Source organism: Chiroxiphia lanceolata, chromosome 25, assembly GCF_009829145.1.
Source record: "Chiroxiphia lanceolata isolate bChiLan1 chromosome 25, bChiLan1.pri, whole genome shotgun sequence".
In the NCBI taxonomy this organism is placed as follows: Eukaryota; Metazoa; Chordata; class Aves; order Passeriformes; family Pipridae; genus Chiroxiphia; species Chiroxiphia lanceolata.
This window is the reverse complement of record NC_045661.1, coordinates 6,385,370-6,401,243: the sequence shown is the minus strand read 5'-3', so window position 1 is coordinate 6,401,243 and position 15,874 is coordinate 6,385,370. Positions and strand designations below refer to the sequence as shown.

General features: G+C 56.7%; 1 protein-coding gene and 2 long non-coding RNA genes across 7 annotated transcripts; 2 read left to right on the top strand and 1 right to left on the bottom strand.

Annotated features, from left to right (window-relative positions):
* Positions 1–316: 316 nt before the first annotated feature.
* Positions 317–7,311, top strand: LOC116798233. Of its 5 annotated transcripts, none has more exons than XR_004360855.1 (4): positions 317–356; positions 1,005–1,102; positions 6,150–6,230; positions 6,382–7,311. It is a non-coding gene; the product is annotated as an uncharacterized LOC116798233 (long non-coding RNA). The 5 variants fall into 5 exon arrangements; XR_004360853.1 differs by having other exon boundaries at positions 346–378; XR_004360854.1 differs by having other exon boundaries at positions 346–378; positions 6,109–6,230.
* Positions 2,265–2,702, top strand: LOC116798232. The gene is made up of 3 exons (XR_004360851.1): positions 2,265–2,457; positions 2,580–2,607; positions 2,648–2,702. It is a non-coding gene; the product is annotated as an uncharacterized LOC116798232 (long non-coding RNA).
* On the bottom strand, positions 3,755–15,588 carry PSMA5 (proteasome 20S subunit alpha 5). The gene is made up of 9 exons (XM_032710443.1): positions 15,410–15,588; positions 14,416–14,482; positions 12,520–12,646; positions 10,961–11,028; positions 10,278–10,385; positions 10,117–10,175; positions 9,042–9,144; positions 7,791–7,877; positions 3,755–4,577 (listed from the first exon to the last, which is right to left on the bottom strand). The coding sequence occupies exons 1-9, from the start codon at positions 15,436–15,438 to the stop codon at positions 4,500–4,502; spliced, it is 726 nt and encodes a 241-aa protein (XP_032566334.1). The 5' UTR covers positions 15,439–15,588; the 3' UTR covers positions 3,755–4,499.
* Positions 15,589–15,874: the final 286 nt, after the last annotated feature.

Below are 15,874 nucleotides of genomic sequence, written 5' to 3'. Positions count from 1 at the left end.
CCCGGCACCGCCGCGCCCGCCGCGGCCCGCCCCACAGCTCCCATTGGCTGCCGCGCCGCACCCCCGCGCTCTGGTTGGCTGGATGAGATGTCGCTCAAGGCGCGGCCACGCCTTCTCCCTGCCGTCATCGCTCGCCCTGCTCTAATTGGTTTGGTTGTTCGTCAATCATCGTAGCCTTCTGTCGTGATTGGCCGGCGGCGCTTGCACGATGGGGAGGAGCCCGCCCCCCTGCCCGCTGACACCCGCGCGCTAATCTACCTAGCGACAGCGCTCTCATTGGCGGGCGGTGCCGCGGAGATTTTTCTGATTGGTCGGAGGCACAGGTGGCGGGGGGCGCGCCGGGCCCACCCGGCCCGGTCAGAAAGTGAAGAAGCCCACGTGCGCGGGGACCCTCGGGGGGCAGGGGGGTCCCAGAGAGGGGACAGAGGGCCCAGGGTGGGGACAAGGGGTCCCGGGGGATCCGGGGCTGGGGACAAGGGGACAAGGGGTGGGGACAGGGGGGCCTGGAGCGGTCCCGGGGCGGGGACAGGGGGGTCTCAGTCTGGGGAGCGGGAGTCGGGAGGGGGGCACATACGGGTCTGGCGTGGGGACAGAGGGGTCCCAGGGCCGGGAGGGTGGTCCCGGCGTGGGGACAGGGGGTACACGGCCTGGGGGTGGCTCAGGGCACGGCAGCGGGACACTCCCCTCCGCGACCGGCTCCCCCCTCGGTGTCCCGGGAATTTTGGGGCCCCTTCCCGTTGCACAATCGCCTTGAGCAGTTGGTGCCATTCCTGATGCAACACCACCACCCCCCATCCCCCAGAAAACGGGGGGGCTGCCCACGGAAAACCCCCTCGGGATCAGGCACCGGGAGATCCTGGAATTCCCAGCCCGGCACAGACGGGATTGACCCTCGGGCTCATTGTCCTGACCCTCATCCCGCATTAAAAAAAAAATAAAAGGGAATTTTCATTGTGCTGAGGGGAAAATTTCATCTTCCTGCCTCTTTTATTCCCTTTTCCCAGAAAACAGGGAGCAGGGAAAGGGCTCCGGGACGGATCCCACACGGAGCACAAGGGCCCCGGTCCCCGAGGAGCCAAGAACTTGGGGCAACATTTCTGAGGTAAAAAAAATGCAGATTTGGGGGTCTGGAGTAGATTTCGGGTGGAAAAGGCAGATTTTGGGATGAAAAAGGCAGATTTTTTTTTTCGGGGGGAGGCAGTGGTGAGGGAATCCTGAGGGAAAAGGAGCCGATTTTGGGCACCTCAAAAATTCTGATTTGGGGCTCTGAGGCAGATTTTCAGGTTGAAGAGGAAGATTTTGGGGGGTGAGAGGAAATCCCGAGGGAAAGTCAAGTTTTGAGGCAAAAAACCCCCAACCCAACAGATTTTGGTGTGGAAAAGGCAGATTTCAAGGGGGGAAAATGGGAGATTAGAGGGTGATGAGGCAAATATTGGGAGTGGGGACATTCCTGAGGTAAAAAAAATGAAGATTTTGGACTCTGGGGAAGATTTGGGGGTTGAAGAGGCAGATTTTGAGGGGTGGGAGGAAATCCTGAGGGAAAGTCAGTTTTTGAGGCAAAAAAAAGAGATTTGGGGGTGATGAGGCAAATATTGGGGGATGGGGATGTTTCTGAGGTAAAAAATTCTGATTTGGGGGTCTGGGGTAGATTTTGGGGTGGAAGAGGCAGATTTTGGGGGTGGGAGGAAATCCTGAGGGAAAAGCAGTTTTTAAGGCAAAAAAAATAGATTTTGGGATCCGGAGCTGATTTTGGGGAGCAAAAGGCTGCTTTTGGGGTTCAAAAGGCAGATTTCAGGGGGTGGGAGGAAATCCTGAGGGAAAAGGAGCAGATTTTGAGGTGGAATATGCAGATTTGGGGGTGATAAGACAAATATTAGAGATGGGGACATTCCTGAGGTAAAAAAATTCTGATTTTGGGCTCTGGGGCAGATTTGGGGGTTGAAGAGGCAGATTTTGGGGTTGGGAAGAAATCCTGAGGGAAAAGAAGCAGGTTTTAAGGCCAGAAAAAAAAAAAAAAGCAGATTTTGGGGTCTGGATCAGATTTAGAGGTAAAAAAAAAAGGTAGATTTGGGGGTGATGAGGCAAATATCTGGGGGTGGGGACATTTCTGAGGTAAAAGATTCTGATTTGGGAGGTCTGGGGTAGATTTTGAGGTAGAAGAAGCAGATTTTGGGGGTGGGAGGAAATCCTGAGGGAAAAGGAGCAGATTTTGAGGGGGAAAATGCAGATTTGGGGGTGATAAGACAAATATTGGGGTGTGGAGACATTCCTGAGGTAAAAAACTTCTGATTTTGTGCTCTGGGGCAGATTTGGGGTTGAAGAGGCAGATTTTGGGAGGTGGGAGGAAATCCTGAGGGAAAGTCAGTTTTTGAGGCAAAAAAAAAGAGATTTTGGTGTGGAGGAGGCAGATTTTGAGGAGTGGGAGGAAATCCTGAGGGAAAAGAAGCAGGTTTTGAGGTCAGAAAAAAAAAAAAAGCAGATTTTTGGGGTCTGGATAAGGTTTAGAGGTAAAAAAAAAAAAAAAAAAGGTAGATTTAGGGGCGATGAGGCAAATATTGGGGGGTGGGGACATTTCTGAGGTAAAAAATTCTGATTTGGGGGTCTGGGGTAGATTTTGAAGTGGAAGAGGTGAATTTTGGGGTGGAAGGGCAGGTTTTGGGGTGGAAAAGGCAGATTTTGGGTGGTGGGAGGAAATCCTGAGGGGAAAATGTGTGGATTTGGGGGAACAAAAGGTCCCCTGGCAATGCCACCCCAGTCTGGTGACAGGACGGGGCACAAAGGGCCATTTCTGTCCCAAAGGGCCATTTCTGTCCCAGTGGCAACAAAGGGCTTTTGTGTCCCTGGGACACAAACAAATCCAGCTGGAACAGCCCCCAGGACACCCCTGGGCCTCATTCCCAGAGGGAAGCTGAGCTCTGGGATGATAAAGTGGGATAAAGGGTGAGGGCGCTGCTCCTGCTCCTCTGGATATTCCGGATGGAGCAGCTCCTGTCCCACAGCCCTGCCCCAGCTTGGGCTGGGGGGAGGAGTGGCCCAGCATTCCAGAATCCAGATGAATTCCCCACATTCCAGGCTCCAGGGAATGTCTTCCCAAAGGGAAAAAGCCATTAATGGATTAATGCAGGGACAGGGGTTGGATCCAACCCCACCACAGGGGAGCCAAGGTGTTCCCTTCAAACTCCTCTGGGAAAGGAGAATTCCCAAGAGGAGGGTTCTGGGTTAGGCCTGTTTTTCCAGACCTGGCTTCCCTTCCTGAATCCAGCTGGGAATGGCAAGAGAGGGGAAAATTAACAGGATGGGCATTTTCCTGTCTGGAAAAGGCAGAAGTTGTTTTTGGTGGAAAAGGGGGAAAATGGGAAAAAGGGAAAAAAATAAGGGGGGTGGAAGGAGAAGAAGGAAAAGGGGAAAGAAAAAGGGGGAGAAAGGAGGGGGAAAAGGCGGTTTGGAATTTAAACTTGCAATTTCTCCTGGAACTGGGATTTAAAATTGCAATTTATTCAGGAATTGGAATTTAAAATTGTAACTTGCCTTGGAATTGGAAACTGAAATTTCTCCTGGAATTGGAATTTAGAATTGCAATTTATCCTGAAATTGCAATTTAAAATTGTAGCTTCTCCTGGAATTGGGATTTGAAATTGCAATTTATTCAGGAATTGGAATTTAAAATTGGAATTTCTCCTGGAATTTAGTTCCCAGGCCTCTCCCCTTCCCAGGCAGAGCTGGTTTTCCACACAACCACGATTGTACAGGAAAATACTCTCATAATCTCAGTTTATTCCCTTATCAGACTGATCCTTGATTCCCAGATTCTTTTTGGAGGACAGGAATAGAGATTCCCACTGGAGAATGAGAAACTAAGGGAAGAAAAGTGGGATAAGCAGGAATTGTTTGGTCAAAAATGGGGTTAAACCCATAAAATCCGATGGTACCTGCAGGATTTGAGAGATTTAGAGGATTTTTATCCATAATAAAATCCTCTATCCATGTTCCTGCTTGGTGGGCTCTGTTTTACGACTTTTTAGGGATTTTTTCCAAGCTTTTCTGGAAGGAAACCCGAGGTTATAGGAAGGAGTCAGAGCTCCTGGGACATTTGTGGATAAAAAACACCGGAAAAGGGAGTGGGGGGAATGCACCAAACAGGTCCAAAGAGCCCTAATTTTTTTAAGAGAACTGTGGGATTCCACCTGGAATTCCCCATGGATTCACCACGAGAGGGAGACTCTGCCCCAGCAGAGCCCCTGGCCCCGCTCCCGTCCTGCTCCACCCCCAATCCCTGCTCCAAACCCCCTCTTCCCACCTTTTCCCCCCTCTCCCAGGGCCCCAAAGGGAATAACAAAATCATTTATTTCATTCCCTCCTCGGTTCTGTCCACAAAGAGTAAAAAACACCTCCGGATCTGGCGGGATAAAGGAGGGGAAATCCCAGGGACTGGGTGCACTGGGAGAGTTCCTTTGATTGGGATTGGGAAATTGGAGCTTCTGGGGGGGTTTCCTTGTTTTTCAGATATCCTTGATAACCTCTTCCAGCTCCTCCTTGGTGTACATGTGGAATTTCATCGCGGGCTCCACCGTGGCCAGCTGGAAAACAAGGAATAAGGGGTTAAGGGGCTGAGGAAAGCAGGGAGCAGCTGTTCCCTGAGCTGCCAGCCCTCATTCCCTAAAATAGCTGCTGGCTGCACAAATAGCTTTGGATTGACTCAGGCTCCTCCAGGAGCAGCAGCAGGGAATTGCAGTGGGAGCAGGAAGGTGGGGGGGGGAGGAAAGGCATCAAAAAACCCCGGGAAAAAGGGAATTCCTGGCTCTTCTCCTCCAAGGGGATAAATCCCGGCCTGTCTGGGAGCTGGAGGAGGGCCAAACACCACACTAGGCCAGGCCTAAGTGCATCCTGCAGGGAGATCTCCAAGGAAAAGCCTGAGGGATGAGGCTGGGAACAGCACAGGGCCAGGGCAGGCAGCCCAGGCATTCCAGAGGCAAGACAAGGGACACTGGGATGGAGCAGGAACGTGATCAGGATGAAGGGTCACACCTGGCTCAGGGATGAGCCCAACACAGGGAAAGCTGGGCCAGAGGGACAGCCAAGGCTCCAGGAGAGAGCTGGGATGGGGCCGGAGAGAGCTGGGATGGGGCTGGAGAGAGCTGGGATGGGGCCGGAGAGAGCTGGGATGGGGCCGGAGAGAGCTGGGATGGGGCCGGAGAGAGCTGGGATGGGGCTGGAGACAGATGGGATGGAGCTGGAGACAGATGGGATGGGGCTGGAGACAGATGGGATGGGGCTGGAGACAGATGGGATGGGGCAGGAATGGCCTGGGATGGGGCTGGAACAGCTTGGGATGGGGCAGGAATGGCCTGGGATGGGCTGGAGGGAGCAGGGATGGGCTGGAGAGAGATAGGATGGGGCAGGAACAGCCTGGGATGGGGCTGGAGGGAGCTGGGATGGGGCAGGAATGACCTGGGATGCTCCTGAACTGGGAACACAGTTTGACTCCTTGGGATCAGATTATCTGGATGCACCCAAGGAAAGCTGTGGAGCATCCCAGCGAATCCCAGAGCTCTCCCGAGGTGACTCTGCTCCCAGAATCCCCCCTGGAGCAGCAAGAGGGGAGGGGCAGGATTTGGGGGAAGGGAGGGAGCCCAGGAGGTGTTTCCCACAAGAAACATCCCAACACTCAGCCTGGGAGCTCAGGGTTTACCTGGAATTCTGAGACACCTGGAGATGCCCTTTAGACCCTTTAAATCCTGGAATGGTTTGGGTGGGAAGGGCCCTTAAATCCCATCCAATCCCACCCCCTGCCATGGGCACCTTCCGCTATCCCAGGCTGCTCCAAGCTCTGCCCAATCTCGCCTTGAGCACTTCCAGGGATGGAGCATCCAGAGCTTCTCTGGGCACCAAACCTGGATTGATCCTGGACCCACCAGCCAGAAACACCCCAAACCATCCCTAAATTCCCCAAAACCTTGCACAAACAGCCAAACCCAGCCCTCAGAGACACTGATCCTGTCGCTTTTCCAGCTCTCCTCAAACCTTCTCCCTGCAAACCTTCACTCCCCCATTCCCAAGCAGCTTTGACAGGGAAGTCATTCATCTGAAAATCCATAAAAACCCTTCCAGGCTCCCAAACTTTGCCACCAACGGATTTTACTCTTCCACAGCCTCGCTTTTGTTCCCACATGGAAAACCCCCAGGGATCCATGGGAGCAGCACCTCCTTCCAGGAGGCAAAGGGCCCTGGGGGTGAGTGGAGTCGAGGGGAACCTTTGGATCCCTCAGCACATTCCTGCCCCCCTGGCACCATTCCCATTCCTCCCCACTCCAGGGCCGTGCCAGGCACAGTTAAGCCCCTGTTAAATCGGGATATGACATCAGGATACTGTACACATTCCAGGGCCCTCACTGTACCAGGGATGGGAGAGCACCTGGGAAGGAGATTCCAGCTGGGTGGCACCGCTTTGGGACACGAGGATCCAAGTTTTCACGTGCTCTTGGCTTCCCCCTCCCAAAGGAAGCTGGTTAATCCCACCAGGAATCCCACCAGCAGGAATGCTGAAGGAAAAATGGGGTGCAAACTTTGGGGAAAGGGCTCCCAGCAGCCAGAGGGAAGGAATGGGAGGAGAGAGGAGCTGGAATGCCGTGGTTTGGAAAGGTCTGGTGTCTCATAACCCGCCAGAAATAGAAGCAAACCCTATCCAGGGGCCTGGCTCCTCATCTCCCACTGATCCCACCCAATCCAGAGGGGGCTCCTGCCTTTCCCACCCTAAAAGGAGCCCACAAGGAGCAGGTTTGGGGGATCAGGCACCCCCAGGTCCTGGGCTCTCCCGGGGTTCCAGGGGCACAGCCATTCCTGCAGGATCCTGCTCTGTCCCTCCAGGGCATTCCTGGCACTGCCCCAGGCCTGATTTAGCAGCCCAGGAGCTGGAGAATTTCCATTCCTTCTAATATTACCGGGAATGGCTGAATCCAGGGGGACAGCGAGCCACCCAGGGGGGCAACCCAGGTCCCTGCTGACTCGGGAAGGGCAGAGAACACCTTCCAAACCATGGATTAGCTGGGAAAACACACCAGGAAGGCACCTCTGGAAGGCAAAACACTCCAGCTTCCCATGCTGGAAGGGGCAGGAACATCAGCTGTTGGCTTGGGAAGCCCTGAGCTGCTCCACCACCTCATTCCCAGCTCCAGAAAGCCCTGAGCTGCTCATTCCCGGCTCCAGGAAGCCCTGGGCTGCTCATTCCCAGCTCCAGGAAGCCCTGGGCTGCTCATTCCCAGCTCCAGGAAGCCCTGGGCTGCTCATTCCCAGCTCCAGGAAGCCCTGGGCTGCTCATTCCCAGCTCCAGAAAGCCCTGGGCTGCTCATTCCCAGCTCCAGGAAGCCCTGGGCTGCTCATTCCCAGCTCCAGGAAGCCCTGGGCTGCTCATTCCCAGCTCCAGGAAGCCCTGGGCTGCTCATTCCCAGCTCCAGGAAGCCCTGGGCTGCTCATTCCCAGCTCCAGGAAGCCCTGGGCTGCTCATTCCCAGCTCCAGGAAGCCCTGGGCTGCTCATTCCCAGCTCCAGGAAGCCCTGGGCTGCTCATTCCCAGCTCCAGGAAGCCCTGGGCTGCTCATTCCCAGCTCCAGGAAGCCCTGGGCTGCTCATTCCCAGCTCCAGGAAGCCCTGGGCTGCTCATTCCCAGCTCCAGGAAGCCCTGGGCTGCTCATTCCCAGCTCCAGGAAGCCCTGGGCTGCTCATTCCCAGCTCCAGGAAGCCCTGGGCTGCTCCCTTCCCGACTCCAGGCGCATTCCCGTCTCCAGGAGGACTCACCTCGATGTTGGTGGCGTTGAGTTTCTCCTCCATGACCTGTTTCAGGATCACCAGGGAGGATTTGATGGCTTCCTTCAGCGTCATGGACTGGAAAACACACATCTCCTGGATCCCTCGGCCCAGGATGGGGCCCCTCTTCCCCCTCCCCTTCCCCAAATCCCGTCAGCCGGGATGGAGCAGCTTATCCAGGGATCTGCAGCATCATCAGGGCAGGGACATCCCCGGGGATGGTGAAATCCTGCTTTTTTTTTCAGCTTAAAAACTGGCACTTTGGGCACAGAAATCCCACTGGTGGGACTGGGACACGAGGGGCTGGGGTTTGGCACCCAATTCCCACAAAAAAAGCCAAATTCCCTCTTGGAAGAAGCCTCTGTGTTTAATCCCATAAATCCCTGCAGGAAGCCCCAGAGCCAGAACTGGGATAATGCCAGTGGATAAATGGCTCTTCCCAGCCATCAAAACTTGGAAAAGGGTTGGGAATGAAGGGAGCCCAGAACTGGGATAATTCTAGTGGAGAAGTGAGTTTTCCCAGCTGTCACCACGTGGAAAAGGGTCGGGAATCAGGGAATCCAGAACTGGGACAATTCTAGTGGAAAAATGACTCTTCCCACCATCACTCACCACTTGGAAAAGGGCTGATAATCCAGGGCATCGAGAATTAGGATAATTCTAATGGATAAATGAGTTTTCCCAGCCTTTTGCACTTGGAAAAGGGTTGGCAACCCTGGGAATGCAGGACTGGGATAATCCTAGCAGACAAATCCCTCTTCCCACTAATTGTGCTTTTCATTAAGGTTCGGATTCCCATCTCCCTCCTTGTCGTGGAGGGGCAGGAAGTTCCTGTTGAATATCCCAAATGAGCAGGAATTCCAGCAGAAGATTCCCTGGTTTCCCAGGCCTGGCCCCCTGGGGAGCCTGATGCCAATGGCAGCGCTCGGAGCTCAGGGTTATTTATAAGGAACTTCTTGCCAAGGCTTGGATTATCCCATAGGCACAGCAGGTGCTGGAAGCAGCTCTGCTCCGGGCTGTAAAGATCCTCAGGATCCACAGGATCCTCATGGGATCCTCAAGGGATCCACGGGATCCTCACGGGATGCTCTGCCAAGGGATGACCCGCCCCGAGCGGCTCCGGCACCTCCTCCTCACCCCACTCCTAAATCCTCCCTGGGAAGGGAATTTGGGGATGCCGGGAGGTGCTGAGGTTCCTCAAATCCCTGGGATGCGCTTCCCAATCCCAGAGCCATTCCTTACCTTGTGATAAACCTCCTGCAGGGAGCTCTGGGCGCCCTCGGAGGCCGAGCCGATGGCTCTGGCATCACACTGCACGAACGTTCCCGAGGGATCCATGTGGAACCTGCAGGCACAGCGGGGCCGGCTGCATCCCAGGGATCCTCCCACCACCCCCCCCGGAGTGCCTGCAGTTGGGATTCATCCCCAGGGATCCTCCCACCACCCCCTGGAGCTCCTGGAGTGCCTGCAGTTGGGATTCATCCCCAGGGAATCCCGGGGGTTTATATCCCAAGGAGGTACCCCATGGGAGGTTGGGAGGCTGTGCTCTGGGAGGAGCCCTCCCTGAGAGGGACAGGAAAACTGGGAATGGGGGGCCCTGCAGCCACCTGGGACCCCCCCAGGGGCTGGATTTGGGATGGTCCTGGACACAGAGAACGGGGAGCGTCACAGAACACATCCCATTCCAGGTTGGGAGCCTCTGGAATCCCAAATGGTGCCCCAGGGGCCCCTGGAATTCTGGAATCCCACATCCCCAGGTGCCACATCCAGGTGTTTTCTGGACAGCTCCAGAGATGGAGGCTCCAAACCCCTCTGGGCACTCCAACACTGCCTCTGTTGCCCAGGGAACAATTTCCCTTTGGATTTTCCCCCTTTCTCCAGATTTTTTGGAGTAAATCCAGCCAGTTTTCCCTGCTGGGAGCCGGGCCTTGCTGGGCTGGCTCTGCCGAGTCCTTCCCACCTCCAGCAGGGCCCTTTGAATCCCAGAGTTCAGGTTACAGCCACCTCCCCAAGGAATGTCCCAGGGATTGGGTTACCGGCCTCCTTTAGGGAAAGGGAGGAATAAACTCGGCCCAGGGAGAGCTGGAACGCTTCCCTTTTTCCCAGGAAAGCACGGCTTTAACCCAGAAAACAAGGATTTGGGGAAGATCAGGGGGTGTTTCCCATGGGAACAGGCAGGGAGGGCTCAGGGAAGGGATCCATAACGGGACAGACACACAGCGGGATAAACCCTTTGGGAAAATCCCCGAATGCGCCCGGCGGGGAGTTCCCAGGGGAGGTTTGGATCTTCCCAAAGGATTCCAAGAGCAGCACTCACAGCTGGGGGCCCTTCTCATCCACTCCTCCGAAGAGCAGCGCGACGCCGAAGGGGCGGGACTGCGGGAGACAGGAGGGGACAGTGGGACACGGAGCAGGACAGGGGGGATCAACACCCCCCGGGAGCCCCCCCGGCATTCCCAAATCCCTGCTGGCGCCCACCATGGCTCCGGGATCGGCGTCTTCCTCCCCGAACTGCAGGGCCAGGTTGGACACGGCCTGGGTGACGCTCTCCACCGTCATCGTCTCGTTGTAGGTGAACCAGTGGTTCTGCAGGGAAAGGGGGACAAACATTCCTGCTATCCCTGTGCTCCCGGGAAACACAGCATTCCCGGGGGGCTGGTGGGAAGGGGAGGAGCATCCCCCCGGGTGAACACACAGGGATTATCTCCCTGGGGAACTCGGTGCCTGTTCTCCTGTGGAAGAGCCGGGAAGGGCAGAAATCCCCAGAAAATCTCGGGATAACCAAACCTTGGGATAACAGCAGGGAAAGACAAGGCTGGAATGCCTTATCCCAGCAGCTGTTCTGGAAGCGATGGGTTATCCAGCTCTCCAGAGCTGGGGAATATGTAGGAAATATGTAGGATAATATGTAAGGAAAAGCCTCGGGAAAAGCCTTTACTCCAGCAGGGATTTGCCCCTGGGACCTTGGAGCATCCAGGAAATTTAGGGGGATAAAAACACATCCAATATATCCAGTGTTTTGCCAAAACAGGAGGCAGGCACAGCCCTTGTGCTCCCAGCAAACCTCCCACTCCACACCTTTCCCATTCCAGCTCCTTTACTGGAATGATCTTCCCTTTCCCCGGACTCCCAAGGCATTCCCGGGATTTGTGGGATCTCACCTGAGTCTCCACTCGGGCCTTGTCAATCAAGGTCTTGGCATCGGCGATCAGGCCACTCATGGCACAGCCTGGAATGGGAGAGGAGTCATTCCACACATTCCTCGGGATGAGTTTTCCCCCCAAACTGCCCCAAAACCCACGTGAGACACAAAGTTTCCCAAGCGGGAATGTGGGAACGGGAGAGGGTGGGATTTGCCCCCCCTGTGCTGGGCACTGGAATTCCACACCTGGAATTCTGGGGGCAGCTTTGGGTCCTTCAGAACAAGAAGGACATTGAAGCATCCAGGGATGGGGAAAGGGCTGGAAAACCAGGAGCTCATCCCGAAAAAAAGAAGGCTCGGGGGGACCTTCTCCCTCTCCAGAATTCCCAGACAGGAGGGGGGATCCGGGGCGGGTCGGGCTCTGTTCCCAGGGAACAAGGGACAGGAGGAGAGGGAACGGCCTCAGGCTGAGCCAGGGAGGGTCAGGTTGGATACTGGGAAAATTCCTGCCTGGAAAGGGCTGCAAAGCACGGGAAGGAGCTGCCCAGGGGGGTTGGAATCCCCACCCCTGGGAGCATCCAAAAAACACCTGGATGTGGCCCTTGGGAATGGTTGCACTCCATGACCCCAGGGGGGGGTTCCAACTTCAAGGATTCCATGGAAACAACCTGCTGGGAAGGGGCCCTTCCTGGCTGACCCGCAGCAGGAGCCCCTGGAACAGCCCCCGGGGGAGGGAATGGGACTCCTGGAGCTCTTCCCATGCCCCCAGAGCAGGAATATGGGAATCTGGGAGCTCTCCTGCCCTCCAGGAGCCCGTGGGGGGCCCTCAGGGAGGGGGTGGCTCCGGGTTGGTTCCGGCTCTCCCAGAAAAACTGGCCTGGAGTCAAATCCCTGCATTCCCTGCCCTTCCAGAGCTAAATTTGGGATGAGGGAGGTCACTGAGGCAGGGGCAGTGCTTCAGCTGCCTCTTCCCGGCTCCTGGAGCTGGCCTGGAGCCTGGAAAACCAGTGCCCAGGAGCACTGGGAGGGCCCATCCCAAAGCACAGCTTCCCAAACTCCTGGGGGAGATCCTTGGGATTCCAGAGGTGCTCCCAGGGCTGTTCCCAGAGGGAGGTCTGGCCCTGGGAGGGGATGCCCAGGGGGGTTTGGAGCCTCTGTCCCTGGAGCTGTCCAGAAAACACCTGGATGTGGCACCTGGGGATGTGGGATTCCAGAATTTCAGAGGCCCCTTTAGGGGATTCTAGAATTCCAGGCACCATTTAGGATTCCAGAGGCACCCAGCCTGGAACGGGACGTGTTCTGTGACACTCCCTGTTCCCTGTGTCCAGGAACACCCCAAATTCAGCCCCTGGGGGGTCCCAGGTGGCTGCAGGGCCCCCCATTCCCAGTTTTCCTGCCCCTCTCAGGCAGGGCTCATCCCAAAGCACAGCTTCCCAACCTCCCAGGGGGTGGACCCCTGGGAAATAAACCCCCAGGATTGCAGGGGTGATCCCAGGGCTGTATCCCTGTTCCCAGGCTGTTCCCAGGGCTGTATCCCTGTTCCCAGGCTGTTCCCAGGGCTGTATCCCAGATTCTCACCGATGTGGGAGTCGATCTCCACGATCTTCTCGATGCTGCTGGGCTCCATGAGGGGGGAGGTGATCCTCTTCTCCACGGCCAGGCACACTCCCTCCGACGTCTGGATCCCGATGGCCGTGGAGCCCAGCTGGAAAACACCCCCCAGGCTCCAAAGCTCCAACAGAAACTCCCAGATCCGCCTTATTTGGGGCTGGGATTTCCCGGGATTCATCCCGTCACCCCCCCGGACAAACCCACTCTGGGTTTCCAAGGTTATTCCCTGAACTGGGAAGTGGGGAAGGTGGAATCCACGGCATTCCCAGCTGGCTGGGCTGGAAGATCCCTCACCTCCCGGGCAACAGCAGCTGGAGAGGCCTGAGGAGTGGGAAAGGCCCTGGGAATCCCCCTCTGCCAGAGGGAAGGAAGCTTAAAGGGAGAGAGGATTTCCCAGATGGGCCCAAATCCCAGCCTGAAACCTGGGCACTTTGCTTTCCAGGAGTCCTGCTCTGCCCAGTGTCCCGGGAGCTCCAGGACACCCCGGGGTCACTGTGGTGTCCCAACAAGCACAGGGAACATCCCAGGAGCACCTGGAAACCTCTGCTTGGATCCCATCAGCCCCTGCCTTGATCCCACCTTGATCCCACCAATCCCTGCCTTGATCCCACCTTTATCCCACCAATCCCTGCCTGGATCCGACTTGATCCTACCTTGATCCTAATAATCCCTCCCTTGATCTCACCAACCCCTACCTTGATCTCACCTTGGTCCCACCAGCCCCTACTTTAAAGCCCACCCTGATCCCACCTTTAATCCCACCAGTCCCTGCCTGGATCCAACCTTGATCCCACCAACTCTTACCTTGAGCCCATCAATCCTCATCTTGATCCCACCTTGATCCCACTGTGATCCTGCCAAGGCTTACCTGGATCCCACCAGCCCCTGACCTTGATCCCATCAGTGCCTGCCTTGATCCCATATTGATCCCATATTCATCCCACCCATCCTTACCTTGATCCAACTAACCCTTACCTTGATCCCACCAGTGGCTGCTTTGATCCCACCTATCCCTGTCTTGATCCCATATTGATCCCATCCATCCTTACCTTGATCCCATATTGATCCCACCAATTCATACCTTGATCCCATATTGATCCCACCAATCCTTACCTTGATCCCATATTGATCCCACCAATCCTTACCTTGATCCCATATTGATCCCACCAATCCTTACCTTGATCCCATATTGATCCCACCAATCCTTACCTTGATCCCATATTGATCCCACCAATCCTTACCTTGATCCCATATTGATCCCACCAGCCCCATCCTTGATCCCCCCTCGATCCCATGAACAACCACCCTGAGCCCCCATCCCGGGAGCTTTAATTCCCAATTCCTTGTAGATTTTACCACTTCCATCACCTTTTCCCCCCCTTTTCCCCCCCATTATCCCTTTAGCCCTCATTTTAGTGCTCCCAGGAACTGAAGGCAGGACCCTCCTCTTCCCCAACCCAAACCCCCCAGGGCTCCTTCCTTTCATCTCTCAATCAGTTTATCCCAAATTTAACCTTATTCCCAATCCTATAAATACCACATAATAAACAGGAACATTTTCCAATTAAGGACATTTAACCCCAAAAGTCCCTTTGGGGCTTCCTGCTCTTAAATCCAACCTTTTAGGGCTGATCTGAGGAGAAACATCTTGGGATTGGGGTTGGTTTGGGGACATGGGAAGGGACCATCCCCCTGAACTGGGGGGAAAACGCTGGGATTTGGTCCTTCGTGACCCTCAGGAGAGCAGAGGGTGGGAAGTTTGGGAGGGAACAGCCCCGGAATTTGTCCCAACCAACCCAGTTTGGGGTTTGGAGGAGCCCCAGGAGCCCCAAAAGCTTGGAAAGGGGGTGGAGGTGACAGTACCTTTATGGCCTCGATGGCATATTCCACCTGGAAGAGCCTCCCCTCGGGAGAGAAGGTGTTCACACCCCTGCAGGGACAACAGGGACACTCAGGGGGGCAGGAAAACCGGGAATGGGGGCCCTGGAGCCACCTGGGACCCCCCTGGGGACTGGATTTGGGATGGTCCTGGACACAGGGAACAGGGAGCGTCACAGAACACGTCCCATTCCAGGCTGGGAGCCTCTGGAATCCCAGTGGTGCCCTGGGAGCCCCTGGAATTCTGGAATCCCACACCCCCAGGTGCCACATCCAGGTGTTTTCTGGACAGCTCCATGGATGAAGGCTGCAAACCCCCCTGGGCATCCCCTCCCAGGGCCAGACCACCTTTTCCATGCAGGAATTCCCCCAATATCCAACCTGACCCTGCCAGGAGAGGTTTGTTTTCCCGCGGGAATCCTTGAGGCTGGAAAAGCCCTCTGGGATCATCGAGTCCAACCACCCCCAGCCCTGCCAAGGCCACCCCTGCCCGTGTCCCCAGGGGCCACATCAACAGGTTTTGAGAACACCTCCAGGGATGGGAGCTCCAGAACCCCCTGGGCAGCCCCTTCCCGTGCTTTACAGCCCTTTCCAGGCAGGAATTTCCCCAACATCCAACCTGACCCTCCCTGGCTCAGCCTGAGGCCGTTCCCTCTCCTCCTGTCCCTTGTTCCCTGGGAGCAGAGCCCGACCCCCCCCCAGCTCCCTCCTCCTGTCAGGGGGTTGCAGAGCCAGAAGGTCCCCCCTGAGCCTCCTTTTCTCAGGTTGAGCCCCCCCAGCTCCCCGAGCAGCTCCTGCTGCTCCAGCCCCTTCCCAACTCCCCCAGTTCTCCCGGTGCTCCAGCCCCTTCCCCAGACCCCCCCACCCCACCCTCACACTCCCCCCCCGGGGCTCCCGCCACCCGCGGTGCGACCCCGGCCCGGGAGGCCCCGCTCGGCGCACGGGCCCCGTGACTCAGCGGGGGCGGCCGCACACTCACCGGTCATACTCGGAGCGCGTGAGGAACATTGCGGCGGCGCGGGGCTGGGGCGCGGGGCTGGGACTCGGGGGGTTCCGGGGGGTTTTCGGGGTTGCTGGGGGGTCTCCGGGGGGTCTCGCGGACTCCGCTCGGTCTCGACCCTGACCCGGCACTCCTGCGCCGCTTCCGGTCCTCCGAGCGCCGCTTCCGCCCGCGCCGCGCGCTCATTGGGCAGCGCCGCGCCCCGGTGGCCAATGCGAAGGTGGGGGGGCGGGATTAGCGGAGGGGGCGGGGCTACGGAGCGCGTGGGAGACCTAGCTGAGGGGGCGTGGTCATAGGACCGGGGGCGGGGCCAGAACGCCGCCGATACTCAGGTATAGGAGGCGAGGTGGGGGCGTGGTCTTGAGGGTGGGGCGGGGCCACACGGGGGCGGGGCCACAGGGCGATGGGACATTGGATTGGGGCGTGGTCAATGGGGCGGGGTTA